The sequence below is a fragment of the Cladophialophora psammophila genome (genome assembly GCF_000585535.1).
Source record: "Cladophialophora psammophila CBS 110553 chromosome Unknown aczJe-supercont1.13, whole genome shotgun sequence".
In the NCBI taxonomy this organism is placed as follows: domain Eukaryota; kingdom Fungi; phylum Ascomycota; class Eurotiomycetes; order Chaetothyriales; family Herpotrichiellaceae; genus Cladophialophora; species Cladophialophora psammophila.
Genome location: NW_006912934.1, coordinates 823,915 through 846,463, shown reverse-complemented (window position 1 = coordinate 846,463; position 22,549 = coordinate 823,915). Strand labels below are relative to the sequence as shown.

The 22,549-nt window shown below is 52.2% G+C and overlaps 9 protein-coding genes across 9 annotated transcripts; 5 read left to right on the top strand and 4 right to left on the bottom strand.

The window, feature by feature from the left end:
• Positions 1-1,819: 1,819 nt before the first annotated feature.
• A1O5_08427 (uncharacterized protein) lies at positions 1,820-2,955 on the top strand (the record flags this gene model as incomplete). Its single annotated transcript, XM_007749009.1, has 2 exons — positions 1,820-1,946; positions 2,006-2,955. The coding sequence occupies 2 exons, from the start codon at positions 1,820-1,822 to the stop codon at positions 2,953-2,955; spliced, it is 1,077 nt and encodes a 358-aa protein (XP_007747199.1).
• A 2,066-nt stretch (positions 2,956-5,021) lies between these two features.
• A1O5_08426 (uncharacterized protein) lies at positions 5,022-5,453 on the bottom strand (the record flags this gene model as incomplete). The annotated part of the gene is made up of 1 exon (XM_007749008.1): positions 5,022-5,453. One exon carries the CDS (start codon positions 5,451-5,453, stop codon positions 5,022-5,024), a length of 432 nt encoding a protein of 143 aa, XP_007747198.1.
• A 1,907-nt stretch (positions 5,454-7,360) lies between these two features.
• Positions 7,361-7,900, top strand: A1O5_08425 (glutathione peroxidase; the record flags this gene model as incomplete). The annotated part of the gene is made up of 1 exon (XM_007749007.1): positions 7,361-7,900. One exon carries the CDS (start codon positions 7,361-7,363, stop codon positions 7,898-7,900), a length of 540 nt encoding a protein of 179 aa, XP_007747197.1.
• Positions 7,901-8,259: 359 nt separating this feature from the next.
• On the bottom strand, positions 8,260-8,869 carry A1O5_08424 (uncharacterized protein; the record flags this gene model as incomplete). Its single annotated transcript, XM_007749006.1, has 2 exons — positions 8,260-8,569; positions 8,733-8,869. The coding sequence occupies 2 exons, from the start codon at positions 8,867-8,869 to the stop codon at positions 8,260-8,262; spliced, it is 447 nt and encodes a 148-aa protein (XP_007747196.1).
• Positions 8,870-10,123: 1,254 nt separating this feature from the next.
• On the bottom strand, positions 10,124-12,361 carry A1O5_08423 (uncharacterized protein; the record flags this gene model as incomplete). Its single annotated transcript, XM_007749005.1, has 1 exon — positions 10,124-12,361. One exon carries the CDS (start codon positions 12,359-12,361, stop codon positions 10,124-10,126), a length of 2,238 nt encoding a protein of 745 aa, XP_007747195.1.
• A 667-nt stretch (positions 12,362-13,028) lies between these two features.
• On the top strand, positions 13,029-13,841 carry A1O5_08422 (transcription initiation factor TFIID subunit 9B; the record flags this gene model as incomplete). The annotated part of the gene is made up of 1 exon (XM_007749004.1): positions 13,029-13,841. One exon carries the CDS (start codon positions 13,029-13,031, stop codon positions 13,839-13,841), a length of 813 nt encoding a protein of 270 aa, XP_007747194.1.
• Positions 13,842-14,295: 454 nt separating this feature from the next.
• On the bottom strand, positions 14,296-16,121 carry A1O5_08421 (uncharacterized protein; the record flags this gene model as incomplete). The annotated part of the gene is made up of 4 exons (XM_007749003.1): positions 14,296-14,924; positions 14,982-15,313; positions 15,364-15,642; positions 15,694-16,121. The coding sequence occupies 4 exons, from the start codon at positions 16,119-16,121 to the stop codon at positions 14,296-14,298; spliced, it is 1,668 nt and encodes a 555-aa protein (XP_007747193.1).
• Positions 16,122-16,859: 738 nt separating this feature from the next.
• A1O5_08420 (uncharacterized protein) lies at positions 16,860-20,115 on the top strand (the record flags this gene model as incomplete). Its single annotated transcript, XM_007749002.1, has 2 exons — positions 16,860-16,903; positions 16,950-20,115. 2 exons carry the CDS (start codon positions 16,860-16,862, stop codon positions 20,113-20,115), a joined length of 3,210 nt encoding a protein of 1,069 aa, XP_007747192.1.
• Positions 20,116-20,781: 666 nt separating this feature from the next.
• A1O5_08419 (uncharacterized protein) lies at positions 20,782-21,955 on the top strand (the record flags this gene model as incomplete). The annotated part of the gene is made up of 2 exons (XM_007749001.1): positions 20,782-21,376; positions 21,480-21,955. 2 exons carry the CDS (start codon positions 20,782-20,784, stop codon positions 21,953-21,955), a joined length of 1,071 nt encoding a protein of 356 aa, XP_007747191.1.
• Between the last annotated feature and the right edge of the window lie 594 nt (positions 21,956-22,549).

Sequence of the window (22,549 nt, the reverse complement as noted above, 5' to 3'; positions counted from 1 at the left end):
TTGAGTCCGCTCAAGGAGTCGTCCGCAACCTCGTGGCAGACCCCTTCCATAGGGATGAGGGTTACACGACTTCAGCGTTGACCACGAGGAGTGACGGCCATATGTATGTGAGCTTCAGTCCACAGATAAACGAGTACTCCGTACCGTGGATCTGGCCTCCTGCAAGATATCTGGCAACCCAAGCTTCAAGGCTGAAGGTCCCTTCGCCTAAATTGCTGGCACCTGCCGTGACGGTCCGCAGCAAGCATGTTGAATCCTTCTCGACCTGTTCGCAAATGATTGACTTGACCGTAGTTCATGCACAGGATTTGATCCCATCTGTACTAAGGGATCCTGGAAGCGAGCGCCTTTCAGCCTCGAATCCGAAGAGCAACATACAAGCACAAGGATCCCATTCTGGCCAGGGAGTTTATATTAGAGGAAAGTCCCTTCCTCTCTCGTTTTATTCCAGGACCGTAACCGATCGAAGCCAGTGTTTCTAAGGTACAGGCATCAAGTATTTAGAGCAAAGGGGGGAGACGCAACCAGAAAGGAGTCTCGAGACCTTCGCCTACGAGAACAAAGGACATTACGGATCATGTCGCGTGTACAGTATTCAGAAAAAGTTCATTTGGTGACACAGGCGACTGGAACGGAGTGGTACAACGGGATGGGCAACATGAAAAGGATTTTGCGATTGAAACACAACAAAACGTGGCGAATGCGTGCTGCTGTCAGGGCGGACCCCTGAAGGGAAAAAACACGAAGGGATGAGTACTTTTGGGGGCTGATCCCCAAGACTTAGTGAGCCATTGTTAAAGGACGCCCTGATTAGGGGCAGCCATAAGTAGATTAGGGAGGCTTAGGGAACCTTAGAGGAGTTTTAAGGGCACCTTCAGCAGCCATAAGCCCCCTCGAAAGAGCCGATCTTGGCCCATTTCAATCTACTGGCGCATGGGCGGCCCCTGTTCGGTGCATCGTTCTAAATCTTCTTCTAGACCGTATTGGTACCTTAGTGGTGCCTTAGCGGTGCCTTAGCGATACCTGTTGGGTGCCTCTCCAATTCCCCCCTATGATCCACTGTTGCCGACCAGCAGCCACCATCTTCGATCTGCGTCCTGTGCGCTCTCCTACAGGCTCTTACAGGCTCCCACAGGCTCCTCCAGGAGGGTTTCTACCCTTGGCTCCGGCGCCCTCCAGCCCGGATACAAATCACGCCCCGATGCTCCCCGGCCACTCACAGCTCTAGCGATCAGGTCCTTCCAATTCAAACTGCTGAAGCTTGCAAAGCTTCCTCTCCACCAGCTCTTTCACCACGCTTCACCCAAACCTGTAGCCACCACCAGCCAGTACCTCCACCTCCACCTTGCAACTTGCACTTGCACGCATCCAACACCTCTTACCATACTCTATCTGTCTATCACCCTTACCCAGCACCACGACTGCTTGAGCACTGTACCTTTGCGAGCACACGAAGGGGAATCACCAGACGCAAACTGCATCCATCTTCCATTGTCGATATCTCCTAGTGGCTGTGTTCTTTTTGAGGTGAGTTGGATTTGCCATTGAGGCCTTCATCTGTCAGGCTTTTTTGCCGGTCGCAACATGCCCCCTGCCAGTTGCTAATCACGGGTTATTTGCATCAGGTCCTTCATCCTATTCGACAGCGGATTCGTATCCTGAGCTTCCCCCAGCCCACCTCTTCAACGCCATCATTCTCAACAAGGTCGAGAATGATTCAGTGACAGCCAATTGAAATAGTCTATACCACACTGCACTGTCGATATCAACCGACCGCGATCACATCCTGTGAGTTGCTAGTGATCGCCGCGCTGTCACGATGGGCTGCACAGGGTCGAAGCTAGATCCGCGGGAAAAGGAGGCGTCACAACAGAACGCAAAGATTGAACGTCAATTACGTCAAGATAGAAGATTGGAGTCTCGGACAGTCAAGATCCTACTGCTGGGTATGCGACCTTGGTTCGGACGTCGTTGTTTCTCTCACAGGCCACTAACATAGACACAGGTGCGGGTGAATCTGGAAAGTCGACTATCATCAAGCAGATGCGCATTATCCATTCTAGTGGATTTCAGGATGACGAGCGCGTGCAGGTGAAGGCCGTCATATTTTCCAATGTCGTTATCGCCTTCCGCGTTCTGTACGAAATCATGCAAGATGAAGGGATTGACTTCGCGGACGAGAACAACGAAGCCTATGCCGAATACCTCGAGAACATTAATGCCGACGTCGATGCGCATGAAGCATTCCGAGATAAGAGAGTAAAGGAGGCCATGATTGCGCTGTGGAAGGATGCCGGCGTACAAATGGCCGTCGCTAAAGGCCATGAATTCGCGCTGCACGACAATCTGACCTTTTACTTTGACAACATCAATCGCATGTTCGAGCCGGACTGGCTCCCCAACGACCAAGACATGCTTCATGCTAGACTCAGAACAACCGGCATTACCGAAACCGTCTTCGAGCTCCAACAACTGACCTTCCGCATGATGGATGTGGGAGGACAAAGGTCTGAACGTAAGAAATGGATCCACTGCTTCGAAGGTGTCCAGTGCCTGCTTTTCATGGCCGCCTTATCCGGATATGACCAGTGCCTCGTGGAGGATGTAAATGCCAACCAGATGCACGAGGCTCTGATGCTGTTTGAATCATTGGTCAACGGGGAGTGGTTCAAGGACAAGCCTATTATCCTGTTCCTCAACAAAATAGATCTCTTCCGAGAGAAGCTGCCCATATCACCGCTTTCAGCCCATTTCCCCGACTATACTGGCAAAGATGGCGACGAAGAAGCTGCCAAGCAATTCTTTGCCAACAAGTTCCGATCCATCAATCGCAACAGCAACCGAGAAATCTATATTCATTTCACCAACGCAACTGACACGAATCTTCTCAAGAAGACCATGGAAGACGTGCAGGATATTCTGATTCAGAAGAACCTCCAACGACTTGTTTTGTAATGAGGCAGAACCAAGAGTTTTCTGGTGGTGGGAACCCCAGACTCTCCTTCGATCTCGGCGGCACAGTACAACACGAAATCAAAGCATGGTCTCTCTAAGGGGTCAAGTTGAGATATCTCAGCGTTCGACTTGGCATTTGTTGCATTTTCCAAGGTGGTAAGGTGTGCAAGACTCGGGCATATTCTATCCATCAAAAAGGAGGCAATTCTATCTTTCGTTTCTTTCTTGCAGCGTTGGCGCATAGGAAATGCTTCTAGGACGGCATACGATTGTTTCGGTCCGTCAAAAATCTTCGACATGATCGATCAGCGATGGATGTGAATAAGGGAGAAGCTTCCGCAATGACTGTAGATGTGAGAATGAAGGGGGATTTGGCACTGATCTGCCGGACAGAGCAAGCACGCCCTCTGGGGGGCGCCGAAGGTCGTTTCCTTCAGGCCGCTCAAACGTGGAGAGGTATTGTTGGATGTGAGGTGGCCAGTCTAGAACAAGTGTCTCCAATACCTCTGTCTAGGAGCAGGACACGGAAACATGGGATGTCTGGAAATGCTTTCATGGATAAGTGTCAGAGACGGCACTCGGGGCATTATCAGGTCGGGCCGCCGCAGGCAAGGCGCTATACTCTCCTGCAGTGGACTTCCCTTTTCTTGGGCGTCATTGCCCTCCTTTTGTTCGGTCTCGGTGTTCACTGGTGACAGTAGTACCTGCCATATTGCGAGCTGGAAAGGATAATAATATTCACTCTCACCGTGCTTGCCGATTCTATCTTATACAAGTCGAGCCTGCTGCTGCACTGTCCCCTGCCATTCATAATGAGGCTTCTTTCCTTCGTTCTTCGACCATATCTCTCTTCATATGGACCATTTGTCACCCGAGTCTCCCTCACTAATGCCCCATTCAGTCCGTTTTTCTCATTCCCATTCGCCCATGCATCGAACCGGGTCGTGTCCGATATTACGATCGGATCATACCGCCATAAGACGGCCGCGGAGATGGGTGTTGTCCTGCCAGTGACCCGGTTTGATCATGTACCTTTTTGGGGGGGGCAGGAGAGACTCGGCGCGGAAAGGTTTACCGTTTGATAGAGCCCTCGATTCTGCGTCACAACTCCCCGTCACCAAACTGATCCAAACCTGCACAAGCGATCGCCAACATTCGGAGTCGGGGAAAGAGAGAGATGCGTGTGCTGGCTGGGGTCATGAGGCGGGAAACGAGAGGACATGAGAGGAACATGGATGATCGTGACCATGGACCAGTCGACAGCAGCCACTTGCTGGAAGTGAGCGTCCAAGGGTTACAAGCCACAGGCTCCATCAGGCAGCATGCGCAGGCGAAGGGTCGAATACGAACTCTAAGCCCACGAATGCAACGAACTTATAGCATTTGTAGTCTTCAGGACGGTGCCCGGCCTGCACAACTGGCGGATGGCAGATGCCAGTATCCAGCAAGCGGAGGGCAGAAATATTACCCGAACCCAAACAACCCAGTTCGCCAGGTCTCCGACGTAGGCAACAACCATGATTCTGATTATCTGCAAAAGGAATCAAAGCGGAAGTTATCTGCACCAAACATGGTCAGCTGGTTCGGACTCCACTTCGAAGAAAGCCGTACCGACAGTGTGGTAACGATGACCGACCAATGCACAATTTCAAGGCGTACAAATTGAAATGTCCACAGCCACTGGTGTTGACCTTCAATACCATTTCCCCCCTTACAGAACAGATTGAGTCAACCCCTTACGGCAACCTCCAAGCAACTCCTGCGCCGAGAAACCCTTTGTCAACAATAGCAATGCTTCTTTCCGTCGAGCAATTCCGAGACTAGTGCAGAGTGGGGACGGACACTCGAATGACAAAATACGAGGTGGAAAGTACAGCTTCCAGAAGCCATGTAGATATTGGCACCATAGTGAGTAAACGGCTGAACCGCATTCCACATCATCGGTCATAGTAACAGTCAATGCATGAAGCAGACCAACAGTCACCATGTCTAAGCGACTCTTCAACAACGCCTGGACTCGATGCCCCAAACCTTTGCCACTCGCCATCTCTTTGACCTCTTCTTCTTCACTTGTGATCTCCCTTGATCTTATGATACAAATCACTAGCAAGAGAGGTACTTGGCCTGCGTTGCTCCGACATTCTCCGGCCGCCTGTAGCCTCGAGTCCGAAGATACTGTCCTTTCGGGTAACGTCGCTAGCGACAGCAACACTGCCCTTCCGCGAGTTCGCTGTTGCGGCGCCGCCTTCCGCGACGGTGACACTCCCCCGGCGGTGTGACTTATCGGCGGCAACGTTCTCAACTGCCTTGGCAGCGGCGGCAGCGTGGTCGTCAAGCGCAGCTTGGGAGGCCCGTCGGTCACTCTCCATGGCGTTGGAGGCAGCACTGTGACGTCGGTAAAACCCGCTGTGCTTGCGCAGGAACTCGTCGTACGTGGGATTGGCCTTGTAACCCGCCCCGCCCGTGAGGGCGTGCGGCATGGTGAAGGCTCCGGACATTTTTGTGAGGTAAGAAACCGAAATTCGATCGAGACCTAGATTCGGTATCTTTCGCACGATTAGGTCGGGGAAGCTGTCGGCCGGGGTAATGCTTACCTGCGTTCGATTTGTATTCTACTTGATGCAGCGTCCAACAGTAAGGGTTGGTGCCACTACCAATTCTGGTATCGCCAAAGTGGAACTCCGTCTATCTCGATCTGTGCTCTGACGACGCTCGGAAGGCAAGCCTCGCTTCTCGAGAGCCCTCTGTGGTGGGCTCCGATATTTCCTGGTCTGGTCGACGTGGTGTGGCCCTAGAACGATCCATGTCAACAGGGGTTCGAGCAATGCAACCACACTCAACTGAGAATATGCAAGGGAATGGAAGTGGCATAGCTCTATTGTTGCCACTGTACAATGAAGTCCGCTTGCAAGCCTCCCTAGAGCAAAGTGTCCACAACGGTGAGCTTGCAGGCGTGGGTGGTCTCTGGGCTCCGAAAAGGGACAGTCTTACTCGGGGGGTGGTAGTAGCTAGAAGGGTCAGCTGTGTGAGTAGGTAATCTTATTGAAGAGCTGAGTAAGGGAGGTCACTGACAAACAATGCGTTCAGCGCTTGAGCAGCTCTAAACGATCTGGACCACGGTTGCCAGGTTCTCGCTTGGATAAAGCGGCAAATGTCAATGCTGATAGTGTGCTGGAGCCAGAGAAGGCAGCGACGGTAGTATTGTCGAAGAGAGGAATCAAAAGTTTTCCTGATCCGGACGATATCCTCAGACACGATTCCCTTGGGAGGAAATTGGAATCAGAGAAGAATGGACAAGAGAGGAGTTATATGATGGTGTTCAGGTCGCCTATCGATGCCATAGCTGCAAAAGCGCCCTCATTCACCTCCAGGGATCCTGTCGTCAAGTCTAAACTCTCGATCCCTACCATGCCTGGCAACTTAGAAGGTGTGCTGTTCTGCTGTTTTGACCAACATCCTGTAAGACCCCGCACTTTTTGTCCTAGAGGCCTGCAAGACGAACGAATCAACAGGGGATGGTCTCGGAGAAACAGATATTCCACACGGATCAGACTTTGGATGCGCTTGATTTCTCGGGGAAAGGTGCGCTGACCTGTGTGTCTGGTGATATGGGTGATGATACGAGCTGCTGTGAGGCTGTCCAGTGGCAGCATTTGCTGCTGTCAAGGGCCAAGGCTGAGACTAGTCGGGCCGATTAACGTCGTACCTGTCAGCACGTGACTAGATTACGTGACTTGGCATGTGACGTGCACGGAAAAACGTCTTTCCGAATGTCTTGGCTTCTGAAATATTCCGGCTACTCAATTTGTGCCGCCGCACGATTGCGCCACCATCATCAGGACTGTCACCATCAAAGCTCTTTGTGTTTGAACCTCGGACGTTGCATGGCCTTCCATTGACTGCTTCAATTCCAAGACACCAAATCTCACAAGTAGAGTGGACCGTATTCGCGTTTTATGCTTGTTTCATGCAAGGCTCAAACCCCATCAGTCTCCTGATCGGCATTCCGTTTTCCAAATAGTTATCCCGCTGACGTTTTACATGCATATCTCTTGCATAAACCAGGCCAAATCGCGCTTTTAAACTCCGTATCTATTCTCGGTTTATGGGAGATCCACGCCACCCGCTCTCGCCCTCATCTTTATTCCAAATCATACACATCGGCGTCAAAATCGCTCCCTTTCCTCCCGCGTGCGCAAGAAGAGTTCTTCTTCCGAACAAGACCGCACCCTCGAGCTTAAGATCTCCTGCTGCCCAACTCACTGTCTTGACTCGTCGTCACTTCATCAATTGCAGCAACAGCGCAGCCGTTGTCAATTGGCGGCACCACCAACGTCGTCACTTTGCGAGCAAACCCCCTCCGAGTTCATCACCCGCTCCGCCCAGCCCCACCCCGCCGCCCACAATGTCCTCCGCAACGAGCTTCTTCGACTTCACTCCCAAGGACAAGCGCGACCAAGATTACCCGCTCGCGCAGCACAAGGGCAAAGTCGTGCTGGCCGTCAACACGGCCTCCAAGTGCGGGTTCACGCCGCAGTTCAAGGGCCTCGAGACGGTGTGGAAGGACATCTCGGCCAAATACCCGGACCAGTTCGTGGTGATCGGGTTCCCCTGCAACCAGTTCGGTGGGCAGGACCCAGGCTCCAATGACCAGATCCAAGAGTTCTGCCAGGTCAACTACGGCGTCAGCTTCCCCGTGCTGGGCAAGACCAACGTCAACGGCGACCACGCCGAGCCCGTTTGGGAGTGGATGAAGGCCGAGAAGCCGGGAATGCTCGGCCTCAAGCGCGTTAAGTGGAACTTTGAAAAGTTCCTCATCGCCCGCGACGGCTCCGTCGTCCACCGCTGGGGATCCATGACCAAGCCCGAGAGCATTGAGAAGGACATCATCCACGAGATCGAGAAGGGAAAGGGTGCCGAGAAGCCTGCTGAGGGGTCTGTTTAGGCCTAGCGTGCCAGTCCTGTATGAGGACGAAGGTAAAAGAAGGGGGTTACGGGTGGTGGTGGCGGCGTTGTGGTCGCGGAGGCGGAGCTGGTGGTTTCGGGGGATGGAGAGAGACATGTCGATCGAGGACTGTTGTTAATGATACCCAAACGTCGAGTTTTACCAACAAGCACTAAATGATGATCATGACGTTGACGATAGTTGTCAACTTGTAATGCCATTCATTGTTCATTTGTCCCGGTATCCGGTTCGCATTTCAAGTAAAAGAACACAGAAACCTGAACCGCATATCAAAATCGCCTCTCGTTGCTTTTACCAAAAAAAAAACCCCCCATCTGCCCTCCCTTCCAATCCTAGTGTTATCGTCTCCCCGACGCCACGTCTTGACCAGTCCTTCTTTCGACATCCGTCTCGAACGGGTTCTCCACTCCCATTCCTGGCGCTTGCCCTTGCCCTTGCGCCTGTCCGTACCGTTGTTGGCCGCGGCCGCCGTTGGCCTCGAAATGTTTATACGCCTGATCCCTTGGGTACGACGTGCTGTTGACGACGAGCTCGAGGTCGTTGCTGTCGTCGTCGATCTGGCGGTTCTTCTCCGCCTCTTGGGCGTGGCGTTGGCGGCGCTTGCGGCGGACGATGATGAAGAGGATGATGGCGAGGATGATGAAGAGGCTGTTTGTTTATTGCGTCAGCGAGTCAGTCAGTCAGAAGTTTATTCACTCAGTCAATTAGTCAGGACACAGAGGCAGAGGGAGAAGGAGAAGGAGAAGGTGAAGGTGAGGGAGGGAGGGTTTCCGGGCGCAGTGTATGTATGTCCTCGGTCTTCCATACATACCATAGGCTAATAATCAACGGCACACCCGTGGTCAGGAACTGGCTCGTGTATTTCTCGCATACGTCGACGTCGGGGTTCGGGTTGACGCATTTGCCTCTCTTCAACAGCACCAGCTTGTGGAATTGGAAGTGCCCCATCCCTTTATCCTTTCCTTTTTCCCGTTTTATTCCTTCCCTCTCACTACCCCTCCTCTTCTTCCCTGCGTGTGTAATCCGTCTTGCTTATTCCGGTCTCTTCTGCTTGAATCTCGTTCCCGGGTTGCGGGGGTCGGTGTTGTTTGTTTACGTTTCGCTCAACGTGCGGAAATACTTCGGAAGACTGGACGTCGACGTCGACGTAAGGGGGAGCAGGGAGTTGATGGATGGAGCTGATTTTATCGTTGCTCGGTTTTTTAGTATTTATGTTATGTAATGGGAGTTCTTATGTAGATTGTTCAGTGCAAGGATGAGAATGTTTTTCGTAGCTGTGGTTGTGGTTGTGGTTGTGGTTGTGAAATTGAAAGGAGACGAACAAAAGCGCGCATTGACTTCGACTGCATAGTATACATAGCACCCGCAGGCCCACGTCACCCTGCCTCACCTCAGCTCAGCTCCTCCAAAGTTCAAACTCAGGAACGCGGAGGCGAAACTCAATCTTTGAAACCCAAGGGGGCGGGCGGTTCTGGTCTCTTCACTATGATCACCCGTTTTATTAGTGCGCCCGAAGAGAATAGGGGGCCGGAGGGATAGCACTGGCGGCGTGTATCAGAACAGACGGGAGTTACTCCTGGCTAATTTCCCGCGCCGGACCACGAGTCTCAGACTGCCATTCCGACAGGTACTCGGTACGTAGTCCAGGTAGAATAGTACGTTGTAGCGCAGATAATTAGTACTGCTGCAGAAGAGGTTTTCATTCCAAAGGCCAAAACCATCTCGCATTCGACCGTAATTATTACATCCCTTCATGCACTCACTCACACTTCGACCAGTCACTATCACAAGCTTATGAGTATCCTGAAGGAAAAGTTATATATATTATATACATTTCGTTATCAGCCCTATGGGATCAATCAACCTCGTCTTAGCCTTTCGAGAGAATCTCGCATGCGCGGGATGTCCGTGCTTCTACCTCCCAAGTGTCATTCATCCCATCTTTGTGAGGCTTCGGTCTTGTTTCCCGTGCTCTCATAGAGACATTTGAACAAGCATAAGCCAGATGAGACCGTGGTTCATGGAGACGGCCGATATGTTTTCTTGCGCCCATATAATGACATCAATCAGTCCAGGTTACGTCTTCTTGCACAAATGAACCTTTCATTTCCCAATAACATTCAAATGCCGTCCATGCATTTTTTTTTTCAGTCATAATCAGGTTCAGCCGGATGGTGGGTGTGTGAGACGAACGGTGAACCTCTACACGGTGTTTAGCCTGGTCGACCGTTGTGGAGTATCTCCCAGATAATCGTCTGTAAAGTCCTGCTCGCCATGTCGGTCTGCTGTGCTGATCCTTGAAGCCTCGAGCATGTCAGCTGCGTCGTCTATTTCAATCGACTCTCGGATTGATTCGCTCAGCGCAGAATCATCCATGCTCCCTCGCGAGATGAAGCTGTCGCCCATCTCGTTGTCAGATGCAACTTCTGCTTCGTCCTCTTCATCTTCCTCTTCCTCTTCTTCTTCTTCTTCTTCCTCCTCCTCTTCTGAGTCAGTCGGCGTGAAATCTTCCAGGTCCTGCGGCGTATCTCGCCAGTACGCAAAGTCGGTATATTCCTCTCCTCCCTCCCTCACCAGCGTCGATACGGGCGGGAAGAAATGGTCAACTAATTCACGCATCGACACATAGCTGCTGCGGTACTTGTTCAGCGTCAGCAAATCGAGTGACACTTCTGCATTCGTGTTGATCGTGAAGATCCGTGTCGACGGAATGTTGACGCTGCGGTAACTTAGCGCATCCGTGAAGCGATTGCCAAATCCGGCGTAGAAGGGGTTGGTCTTCCCAGGGAACAAGTTGAGGATATCTCTCAGACAGGCCATTTTGAAAACTTCCGGTTTCCGCAGGTAGATCTCGCGCCGCAATGCCGCGATCGTACGATCAGGGCTCATGATAACTGGGCCTCGAGGGAGTTTCCAACCTTCTTGTGTGATGCCACTCAGATAGGTTCGGGTTGTGTCGGCTTGTCCAACAGACCGACTCGTCAGATAAAAGATATTGTAGCCATTGGCAACGATGTCCGAATATAATTTTGCCACGCCAACGTGCGTCCAGTCGCGCCCAACCATATTGAGTAGATGACCCAAAGCATCCGATTTGGTGATTGTACCATCAATGTCCGATATAACAATTGGAACGTCACATGTCCAGTAAAACATGTAAGCTATACATGTGGCGCGATTAACGGTGAATGACATTTGATTCTCGCCCGGTTTGAGGTTGAGCGATTTGAGTTGATCGCTCGTAAGCCGGAGCGTCTTCGCGAAATTTCGAGCCTGCTCTCCCGATGTGCGAGGCGGCAGAATCTCTTCAGACTGTGCCCGTTGATGACCAGCAGTTTTCGCCGTAAGCTGCGGCGAGGCGCTACGGTCGCTGTCACTGTGATAGCCGGGATCAGAGATGTTGTCCGACGAAAGCGCGGTCGTTGATTCAAGGCTCTGTGATGCCCATTTTCGAGCAGCGGCATCTCGAGCTTCCTCGCTGCTGTATATCCACAGATTTCCGTGCTCATCGGTTCCAATCAAGGAGCCAATATCATAATTTCCCTCCAGTTCCTCAGAGAGAATTTTCCGAGCCACGGCCTCTGCTCGCAAAGCTTCCGGCTCACTCGTCTTATAACCTGTCATGTCGAGCATAAGATCTCCAGACTCGGTAACCTGAGATCGGATATTGGAGGAAGAGAGCTTCCTGGAGAGGGTCATTGCTCGGTCATATGCTTGCTTTGGTTTCAAAGCAGGAGGACTTGCGGACGCTTTTGGCGTAGTAGTCCCGTCCAGACCAAACTTGGGCGACGGAGGTATGCCGTTGTTGTGAAAAGCTCCGCTCACCGAATCTAGTCGCTGTCGTGTAGCGAAGGGGAGAATTTCTTCTGACGCAGCTCGCCCCAATGAAGCAGGAGCGGTCAGAGTCGTATCGGACAAAGGCGTTCCGGTTGGATCGGTGTGAACGGTGCCCAGATCGATTTCTTCGCTCACGTTCGTTCCTTCTCGTCTTACTATGGGGACAGGAGCCGAGGATGAAATGGGAGGAGTATTACGACCCTTCGCCGCCTCTGTGATATCCAAGTAGGAAGGTTCAGAAAGACCAGGTGAGGGAGGTCTGTCCGCAGCATTTATAGGTGGACTGCTGGCGGGAGAAACTAAAGGAGATGTCTGCAACCCCTCGGGAATTTCATCCGATGTCTCGAAGACAAAGAAGGCTTCACCTCCATCCCCGAGTTTCATGGCGTAAGGCTGCGTGACCCCATTGACTTTAAATTCAACCTTCTTATCCGAGGGCCGCAGTAAAGAAAACTTGCCAAACCGGACATGGAAAGGGGAGCAGGCCAGAGAGCCATCGGGCTGTTCAATCACAATAACATCGATGGCTCCAGACAAGGTTGCCGGGTTGATGGAATTCCACGTCTTGGAGACACCGTTCCCTAGACTTCGGACATACTGCATGGTGAGAGAGGTTGAAAACTTCGAGAGATTGGGGTAGATGCTGAATTCCCGGTGATATGATGAAAACGTGAAATCTCTGGAATTAGTACATAATGGTCGGAAGCCTGATGGTTGGGGAAGGCGAAACTCGGAACTGGAAACGGGGATCGCTCGACGACGCCACGCAAAGGCTATGCTGATATCTCAAAGGTACGGGCTAGCAGCTCAACAGGGTGTTAATACAGAGGGTTTCTAGGAACACACAGGAGTGAAATGAGAGTGGAAAGAAAGGAAGTGTGGAATGACCGAGAAGTAGAAGGATGGGGTAGGATATTAAGGATGGGGAAGAGAATGAGGAAATCGGGTCATTCAGCATTCAGCATGACAGCATTTTTGTCGGGCCATCCACTAGTCCGTTTTAGGTATATTACTGAATATCTCTATTTTCCCCAGATTTTCCCGCCTGGCGATTGTGGTCGAGCGTCACTCCGATCTACAAGTATACCACTTTCTTAGCGCTGCACCTCGCTCCCGCACCCAGAAATACCCTAAAGAGACAGTACAGATATTGTGTCACTCTTCTATACTTGGTCGCTGTATTATGGTGCGACAATCCTAACGTACAGTCGCCCAACAGCTCCACCACCACCTCCGTCTCCTCCACACGTCCATCCTCTCAATTACCAACATGAGCTCGCCCCCAAACCCTCCCGGTCCTCTCACACCCCCTGCAGAACCCTCATCACAAGCACCTCAGTCTGCACAAGCCTCCCAAGGGACAGCACAGCCCCAAGTTGAAGCACTTCTCTCTCAGCCCTTGACCTCACTGTCAGACGATGGAAATTCAAACAGACCGCGAGATCACCGATTGATCCATCTCCTACTCGTGTCTCACGGTATCGCAGCGTACCAGCAGCGCGTCCCTCTCCAGCTCATGGATTTTGCCTACCGATACACTAGCTCTGTGCTCAGTGACGCCTTACATATTCAAAATGAGGCCTACGACCAAGCAGACGGAGGTGCTCAGACTAAAGGTCGGGGCGCCAAGCCAAATCAAAACAAAGGCGAAGAAGGCGACATAAGCATCGCGGCTCTGCGCATGTCAATAGGCTCGAGGATGGGGTACCAGTTCCAGGGGAGTCTGCCAAAGGAGTTCTTGAAGCAGTTGGCGGACGAGAGAAATCGAATATCACTACAGCCGCGGGTGAGGGATGGCGACAAGGTGGGGCCCATGATTGGAGGTGTCCGGCTTCCGCATGAAAAATATTGCCTCACCGGCGTGGGCTGGGGTCTGAAGGACGACTGGGACAGCGAAGGCGAGGAGAGCGTCGATCAGCCGGAGGAAGGAGAGCGACCTGAACCGGAAGACCTCATGCAGGTGGATGACAAGGAAGGAGACGAAGATGAAGAAGGATTGGGCACAATGGAGGATGTGTTTGGTCCCGACGATGGAGGCGGAGATAAAGAAGCGGACGCAGATGGAGATGTGGACCTGTCGTAGGACGACTCAGACACGGGAGAATATCATAGCATGGGCATTACCAACGGTGTATTATGGCATGTGAACGGCATTCTGGACTAATGTGATACCCTTAGAAATTCAGTCGGCGGTTGGGGGGGAGGCCGTACTGTGTGTGGTGGCTTCCATCCATACACCAAAAAGCAACTCGCCTATAACATTAAAGCCTACATCTTGATGGTCAATTCAATTCGTCATAGTGTCTCTTGATATTGGCTGTGAGCCGATCATCACTATTGTACATCTGAACTCTACCCCCTCGGGACGAGGGTGATGCCCCCCTGTGCTCCCCCCCCGGCTCGCTCGAGCCGATAATACAAGGCTCGTTGAGAGCGATTCACCCATGCCAACGAGAAAGCCCGTGAAATAGCTGTGGAAAGTTCCACTATCAGATCCAGTCTTGTCCTGAGAAATCTTGACCGATACTTGGTGGTTTTCATGGATTTGTGAAAACGTGCTTATTGGGTTTTTGCAACCTCCAGGGCAATTCTCCTCTCACGTTCACGAGGTCACTAAGATGTCCTTCCTCCCAGAGCACGATCATGAAGACGAGGACCTGGTGTGCAATTTGGTGTTCTTCTATTGACATCTCTTCCGGCCTAAGAGTCAGGATGGAAGGCTGAAAAACTGTAACTAGTCGATCCGCCGTCATGAGGTTGAGGTTTGAATACTCAACACATGCTTGGAGCAGGTCAACCAAGTACAGCACCAGATGGCGGTTAAGGCGCAGTGTTGTCATAAGGGCAAAGTTAAGAGTATTCAGTATTGACAACCTCTTACGCGCATCCAATTGAGCCCAGTTGCGACCTTCGTTGGCTTCCATAGCTGAGGTGAATTCATAATACACCGCTGCGAAGGTCATAGAGCAATCAAGCGGAATGATTGGCTCCAGCAGGCGTTTGAGATAACGGAGGAGCAGACTTGCAGCGTCCCCCACCTGATACTCTCGCCATCGGATTTCTGAGCCATAATAGCAAAGGTCGGTGTTACTGCTGAATATTTTTTTCAGATCTTGTATCCGTGTTGCTGAGCCCGATCTAAAGAAAATCTCCTTCGTCTTCTGGCCTATAGGGCATAGGGTGAGCCGCTTATCCAGGCTCCGGGTTATAGAGCAAGTCTTACCTTCTTCCTTTATATAAGTGCAGCATCTTGCAACAGTGGGAATGTGGCCCGAAATAAACAGCTTCCCGCCCTCTCCAACAGAACCAGTTGTAACTGAAGCGATTGCCATGCCTGATAACAAAGGAGCCCCGAGAATAGGACTCGAGTCCCCGTCGGTCAAGTTGGCAGTTTCAACAGCATAGTATTTTGGTGACTTCGTTGAAGCGAAAACAGTGAATGCTTTAGAGCCTTTTCCGATATCGACTTTCCCGAACTGATAAAACTCTCTGTTGCTGATCTCCTCGGCATGGATCGGCAAGGCCAAAACGGCGAGGTTAGAGATATTCGACAGGCTGAGCCCAGTAAGCGTTGACCATGAAGCTGTTTTACCCGCCGAGCTGACGATGGAAGATGCGGCGTCCACTCTTCGCGCTGCCCGCTGATACACCCGGATCCACTTAACTCGTCTTCAAACATTAAACCGAACTGATTCCGGGTGATGGCGCTAATCGTTAGAAGATCTGTGTCGTCATTTTGCGTCGGATTTTCAGTCTTGGCAGTAGGTCCCAATGTCATCTCGGTGTTGGATAGTCGTCTAGCTAGCGTTTCGTGACCAGCTAATATGGTCTCCACGAGTCGTACAAGGTTGGTTACTGAATCTTCAGCTTTGTACGAGGATGCGCTATACCAGGAATCAGCTTGTGGGACATCTCCTTTGAGAGGGGTCACATACTAGGTCAGTATGATGAGCATCAGAGTCAATGTGCTCTTCTGAACCTCCAAATTCTTCAAGCTCTCATTGATCGCGGCAGCTTTGGTAGCCCACCGGAATCGATCTATGAGCCCAAGCTTTTCGTCTGAAACTAACGTTCCCACCATAACGTCCAACTCTGAGAAGGCACTGACACAGGCAGTTAATGTCACCACGACCTGATCAACCAAGATCAGTGATGTGCGTCCGCGACAGGTTGTTGCGCTTCCAAGTAATAGAGCATGGGGCTGGTGGAGTATAGAACGAATAGTGTCGACTTCACCCTTTACTTTCCGAATGTGTTTTGGTGCCTTTCGGCTCCTTCCCACCAGAGTAGAGATGTTTGCAGACACCTGGGCAGCAGCCGCAAGAATGCCCACAATTGAGCCTGCGACTGAAAGAGGGTCCATTCTTGATGGCGAATCAACACCAGATGCGATAGACCTATCGTGACACTCTTATTTGTCGTGTAGCATATAATATCTGTGTCCATCGACCCTTGACGTGGCCGAGGAAGGCCGGAGATGGGAACGAGAGAGAAAGGAACGAGTTGGGAGAATCAGACTGTCCTTGCATTTTCAAAGCCATTTCTGAGCCCCGGTGCAGGGGCAGCAACTTGCCTCCGCTGACAATTGGCTACCCGCGATGACTGATGAGGCTGAGCCCAAAGCTACAGGGGTCTGGCTCGTATCACGGCTGCGAAGGACAGGAAGGTTGCCTTGCAGCGCATTGGCTGAAACACGGTGATCGTAGTGAGTGTAATAGTAGGTGACGGGGAGAATAACGGCAAGAGCTATGCACGCGTCTTCCATTCATGCACGTGACCAGAGCGCGGGAGCAGTCGCACTCGAGGGTCGGGGCTTCGCCAAGGCTGAGTGCCAAGGCTGAACCGAGCCGCAGCGTCGGCGGGCGTCGACTTTGCCAGTGGTACTCGCCGACTTCTCCGCTCGTCCACTGATTTCAAGAAACTTAATAGTCCGTAAATGGCTCTCCATGATTTATAGGATATATTCTTGCATATTTCCGTCGAGCGCATGCCTGCCATCCCCATATTGTGGATGGACTCATCTAGATGGCATCAAGAGCCATTAGATTGGGCTTCTCACGCCTACCAGCTGCTTGCCCCTCGAATTAACGTCAGAGGTCGCATGGCTCTACTTTTGTTGCTCGCCGTCATCTGGGCTTTCTCATGGTATGCCCTCCAAGATCATTTTGCGCCCTCGCTGCTGACTCCCCAGGCTTCTGTGGCGTGCGTACCAGGTCCTCACGACACCGAATGAGATTCTAGTAGAGAAACTTGGCCTCGACATCCCCCCCGCTCCGCTCCTGATCCTGGAAGAAATCTCCACGTCCGAGCTTTATTTGACTTGGAAACATGCAGAACCATCTTCCTCCATTCAAGAGCACTATGTGGAGCTTAATGGCGTCGTTATCGGGACCACGAAGAAGAGCGAGATGGGCGCCGTCATATCTAGCCTTCGTCCAGGCACCAAATATGCCATTCGCGTCTTCTGCGTCAGCACTGGCACTTTTCAGACCCCTAGCGCTCCCTTCCACGTGCGCACCCCCAATCTTCCCGAGGGGAAGGAGGCTCCCGAATCGATCCCGACGGTCAGAGGGGTTTCTGTGCGAAACGCTTCAACCACCACGCCTTTAGCTGCGCCCTCCATGACCCGCGACTTGAGTGGAGGACAGCCCATGGGGAGAAGAGGCACAAACGGCCGCAGACCATCTCCGGGTGGCCATGGCACCGATGCGCAGGGTCAAGATGCAGGGTCAAGAGCCGAGGAGGAAGAAGTGGACGACGATCTTGCCGAGTTGTCACAACGGTTCCAAAAAGTTCAACAAGACATCGAGGCGGTCGAGGCTCAGATACAAGAAGAGGACCGGGAGTTCGAGCTTGCCATGAAGGAGCTGGAAGCTCGCCGTGACGAATTGAAACAGAGTCTCAAAGAGCGGGATGAAGTCAGCAATGACCTTCGCAAACAAGTGCACAAGGCGGAGACGCTCAGTCGGACAGCTCAAAACGAGAAGACCAAGAAAGAACGGTTATTACAGCAGAAGGAGAATCAGCGGAGGAAGAGGAAGGATGACATCTCTCGGTGGGAAGAGGCTACCGCTGCAATGAAGGAGGAAATTGCTGGTATTGAGAAGCAGAAGGCTGCAATTGAACGCAGAACGCAGTCCGAGCTTCGCGAAATGCGCAGGAAAATTGAAGAGGAACAGAAGGAGGTCGCAATGTTGGAGGAGGACAACAAAGAGAAAGCACTGCAGATCAAAGCTTTGGAAGAGGAACGCAAACTGCAGAATGCCGACGAGGAGACGGACGAAACTAGAGAAGCCGATCGTCTCGACCGCGAGCGTGATATGAGATGGCGGGCAAAATACGATGGTCTGCAGCAAACCTATACCCGGCTGTGGAACGACCTGCAATTGGCCAACCAGCAAGTCAACTACACCAGGGAACAGATAAATCAGCTTGAGGCGCGGCGAGCGAATTCGATGGCATTCGCACCCATTGTACCGCTGGATATGGACGCCATTCGACGGGGAGTGAGACCTATCCGACGAGCAAGGCCGGCGGGTTCTCTTGGGAGCAGCATCTCCTCGCCGCGGGGACCGTTTGCTGGGCCTGAGCCTTTCCCCTCGGGGTTGCAGTACACCTCTGCTCCCACCTCTTCTCCTACAGCAACTGCGCCGAGTTATTTCAACCCGCAGAACGGGATGACGCTGGCAATGCCTATGGAGATGGCCCCTTCAACCCACGATGACCCAGACGCCATATCTTCAATCCCAATGAGTCCTCGGGCTGACTCACTCCTTCCAGCTGATCTACTTGGTGATGAGTCTGCCGATGATTTTCCCGAAGCAGATCTGCCGCGGCAGAAAGAGAAAACTGAGACAGGCACAACGCCTTTTCCTACGATAGGGTCGCCCGTATTGCACCCCGATAGCGGTCGAACCGAATCTCCTAGTGTTGGTTCTTCCTCTGGTAGGTCGTTCTCAAGTCCCATTCAAACATCTGCGCCTCCCGAAGGCGACGAGAAGTCGTCAAACTCTGGGAAGAAATCAGAGGAGCCGTCTGAAGAAGATGAGGTGATTCAGCAACCAAAGAAACCCAAGTATACCTCCATGTCATCCATGTTCGGCCTCAATCGTCAGCGAGGAAAGACTCTTGCCGATCAACCACCCCCTCTTGGATCTCTCAAGCCTAGTCAGAGTCAGTCCTTTCCAAGAAATGTAGAAGAGTTCGATCCGAGGCTAGAAACCAAAAGGCGGCTAAGCTACGGTGGAAATTGGGCATTCCCGGGATCGACCCTCTTAAACAGCAACGGCACACCGGAAGAGAAAGAGCCAGCAATTTCCCGCTTTGCTGCGACCCGGCGTGCCTTTGGATTGGGCGGATTTGGAAAGTCGGCTGCCGCTTCAGCGAACTACGATCCTTTTGCCATGAGGTCGGCATCCTTCGACCCAGGACTGCGCGGTGACACTTCATCTCCACGGCCATCATCGACTTATTCCTTCGACAAAATGCCACGACCGTCAATGGAAAGCCAGTTTCGTGCGTGGAATGACAAATCGGCGCTGCGAAACAGTCCTTTGGCTCCAGACTGGGGTTCACTCCATTCTTTTTCTCGTAGCCACTCACGGCGTCCTTCCATTGTTTACGGATCGACCAGCAATCTCTCCCTTCCACATGGGGACGAGGAAGTGGTCGAGCCAGATCGGAAACCCACTCGTCCTCTCCAGGCGCCCATCGGCACGCGGCCCGCGTCTTCTCAACAATCTTCGACTCCGAAACTGAACCCAGCTGCTCCATCATTCACTACCCTCTTTAGCAGGCGGAGTGAGAAATCCAAGGACAAGGACAAAAACAAGGCAAAAGAGTCGAAAGAGAAGGTGAACGACATAGAAGCAGGCTCCCCCCCTGAATCGCGAAAGTCAAAGGATACCAACTCCATCGCAGCGACCGTCTCCACCCTCGAGTCTGACACGCTCGATAGAACCCAGTCTGGGACTAGCGCTCATTTGTCCGTTGAGAACACACCGGTCAAACCGACGTTCATCTCCAAAATCACGCGCAAAGCCAGCAGCAATAAGTTTGGAAGCTGGAAGGATAAAGGCGGCTTGTTCTCTAGAAAGGAGGCATCTGCTCCGAATGGTGAGAACGAAGAGGAACAAGGGTCAACGGAACATCTCGGAAGGAGTTTGGAAAGCACCTCGACGACCCCGAGCGCGGAGGAGAAGAAGACGAGTAGAACGAGTCTGAGCAATTGGAATTTTATGCGCAAGAACAAAAAAGGGCTGAAGGAGGACCTGACAGCAAGCGAGATTAGCGAGAGCAGCGAGCGGGCGAGCGAGGCCGAGGAAGTGGAGGAGAGAGAAGAGGATGAACAGGCATGAAAAGAGGAGGGCTGCCTTGAAGCATTCGCATATGAGCTATAATCTCCGCAAGAGAAGTTTTCCAAAACAGTCGTCCATCCATCTGGCGACTTTGAAGCAATTGATCGCTTTGGGTGCCAGTGACTCATTTTGGGGTCTTTGAATAACCTCACTCCACCACTTTTGGATCGTACCTAGTTTCCCCCCTTGACCTCGTAATTCTCCTTCACGAATCCACCAGTCGATGATTTGGAAGGAACGAGCTAAATCGAGGCATACTACGTGCCTTTCCCCATGGCTAATTCAAAGTTCGTCCGACCTGATAGTTTTCTTCTGATCGACGTCATCACACGTGGCTGATGGAGAGAGTCTGACACGCGGTTGTCGCGCTAGGTATGAATATGTGCGCAGCTTCGAGCGCGAGGAGACGCTGCTGCCGAACACGTGGATTGTGGTGAGGATCGACGGGCGGGGATTTCACAGGTACGTAATGTAATGTGTCTCTGTTTGTCCCGTCTGGCGATGCTTTATCACGAGTCGAAGGGAGTTTGATATGAGAAAATCAGGGGAGAGAGATTGAAGAGAAGGAAAAAAAAAAAAAAAAAAAAAAAAATAGAGTACGCAACGGCGATCAATCCAACACATCCAGATCGGATTCATTTAGCTCCGTCTGTCTGCCTGCTTTTTATGCCCGTTATTTATTTCCTCCAGGGCCCCTCCACCCAGCCTCAAAAGGATCCTGATTGCTTGACCTGGCTGATATCTGACCGATGGAAACGGAAACGGATTCCAAATGGTGGCAGACTCTCCAAGCACTACGACTTCACCAAGCCGAACGACGCCCGCGCGCTGCGTCTGATGAATCACGCGGCGACGCACGTCGTCGCGTCCATGCCCGAGATCATCCTCGCGTACGGCGTGTCGGACGAGTACAGCTTCGTGTTCCACCGGTCGGCGACGCTGTTTGAGCGCCGCAGGGACAAGATCGTCTCCACGGTCGTGAGCACTTTTACCGCTGCGTATGTGCTGGGGTGGGATTTGTTCTTTTGTCCAGAGCGGGAGGGAGTGAAGGAGGGAGCAAAGCGGCAGGAGGAGGGAGAGGACAACGGGAAGGAAAAGGAGGGGGAGAAGGGAGAGGAGAAAGAGGAGAGTGCGCGGCGAGCCGCAGCTAAGAAGAGCAGAATGTTGAGCATGGACATGTTGCCGACCTTTGATGGCAGGGCCGTCTGTTATCCCTCCTGGGCCAATTTGAGGGACTATTTGAGCTGGAGACAGGTTGATTGTAAGCAAGCCATCCATCCATCCATCCCCCTTCCCTACCTTATCCTAACCGTTTACTCCCCCCCTTTTGATCACTGCATATATGTAAATATGTATAATTCTAGGCCACATCAACAACCTCTACAACACGACCTTCTGGGCCCTGGTCCAGCAAGGCGGCATGACGCACACGGCGGCCGAGGAATTTCTAAAGGGCACCGTGTCCTCCGACAAGAACGAGATCCTGTTTTCCAGGTTTGGGATAAACTACAACGACGAGCCGGATATGTACAAGAAAGGGAGCGTCGTTTTGAGAGAGTACGTGTTGAGGAAGGGTGGAGGAGAAAAAGAAGAAGAAGAAGAAGAAGGAGATGTCAGAGGGACTGGTGAAGCTAAGCACGAGCACGAGCGCAACGTGGACGATGACGACGGATCCTCCGCAGTCCCAAAGCCCGCCGTGTCCAAGACGCAAGCAGAGAAAATGCGCAAGGCGCGGAAAAAGGCACAAGTCGTCACGAAACACGTCGATATCATCCGCGACGACTTCTGGACTCAAAGGCCCTGGCTTCGCAGTGGGAAGCCCGGGGAGACCGGTGAGTGAAAAATGGTTATCGAACTGTGAGACAGAATTGCGAGATGGGGATGGAGATTGCTGAAGGGCATATTCGTGATTGTCAAACTTTGACTTCCTCCGGTCTGTTTCCGTGGCTGGCATAAAAGATAGGATCTGGCAGACTCCAATGACTCGACCTTCTTTCTTCCTGTTATACCCGTGTCCCATTCCACCTTCCTCCTACGTGCATAGTTTCCCCACCGGCCTCTTCCTGTGCGCCTCGGTTTCCAGTCTCGCATATCCCTTCGCATGAAAGATGCAACCCGCCTCGCCAGAGTGTTCCCACCGGTTGACAAGAACTCCCCTCGCCGCCATGCACGTTATAGAAATCGCCCCGAATGCGACCAAAAGGTATAAATCAAGAAGAGATGATTGCTCCGCCCTGCTGCTTCCCCGAACCCCCTCTTCCCCCAGTTTCCTCACTTGGAAATCTTCTCCGTACTGCAGTTCTGGCATCGACTGTGCGCGCATTTGGGACAAGTGCCAGCTTTGATGGAGATCGGGTTGTGTCCACATCGGTGCTAACACAAACCCGTTAGAGCGCCCGGATATTGGGGTATGTGGGGATTGTTTTACACATGT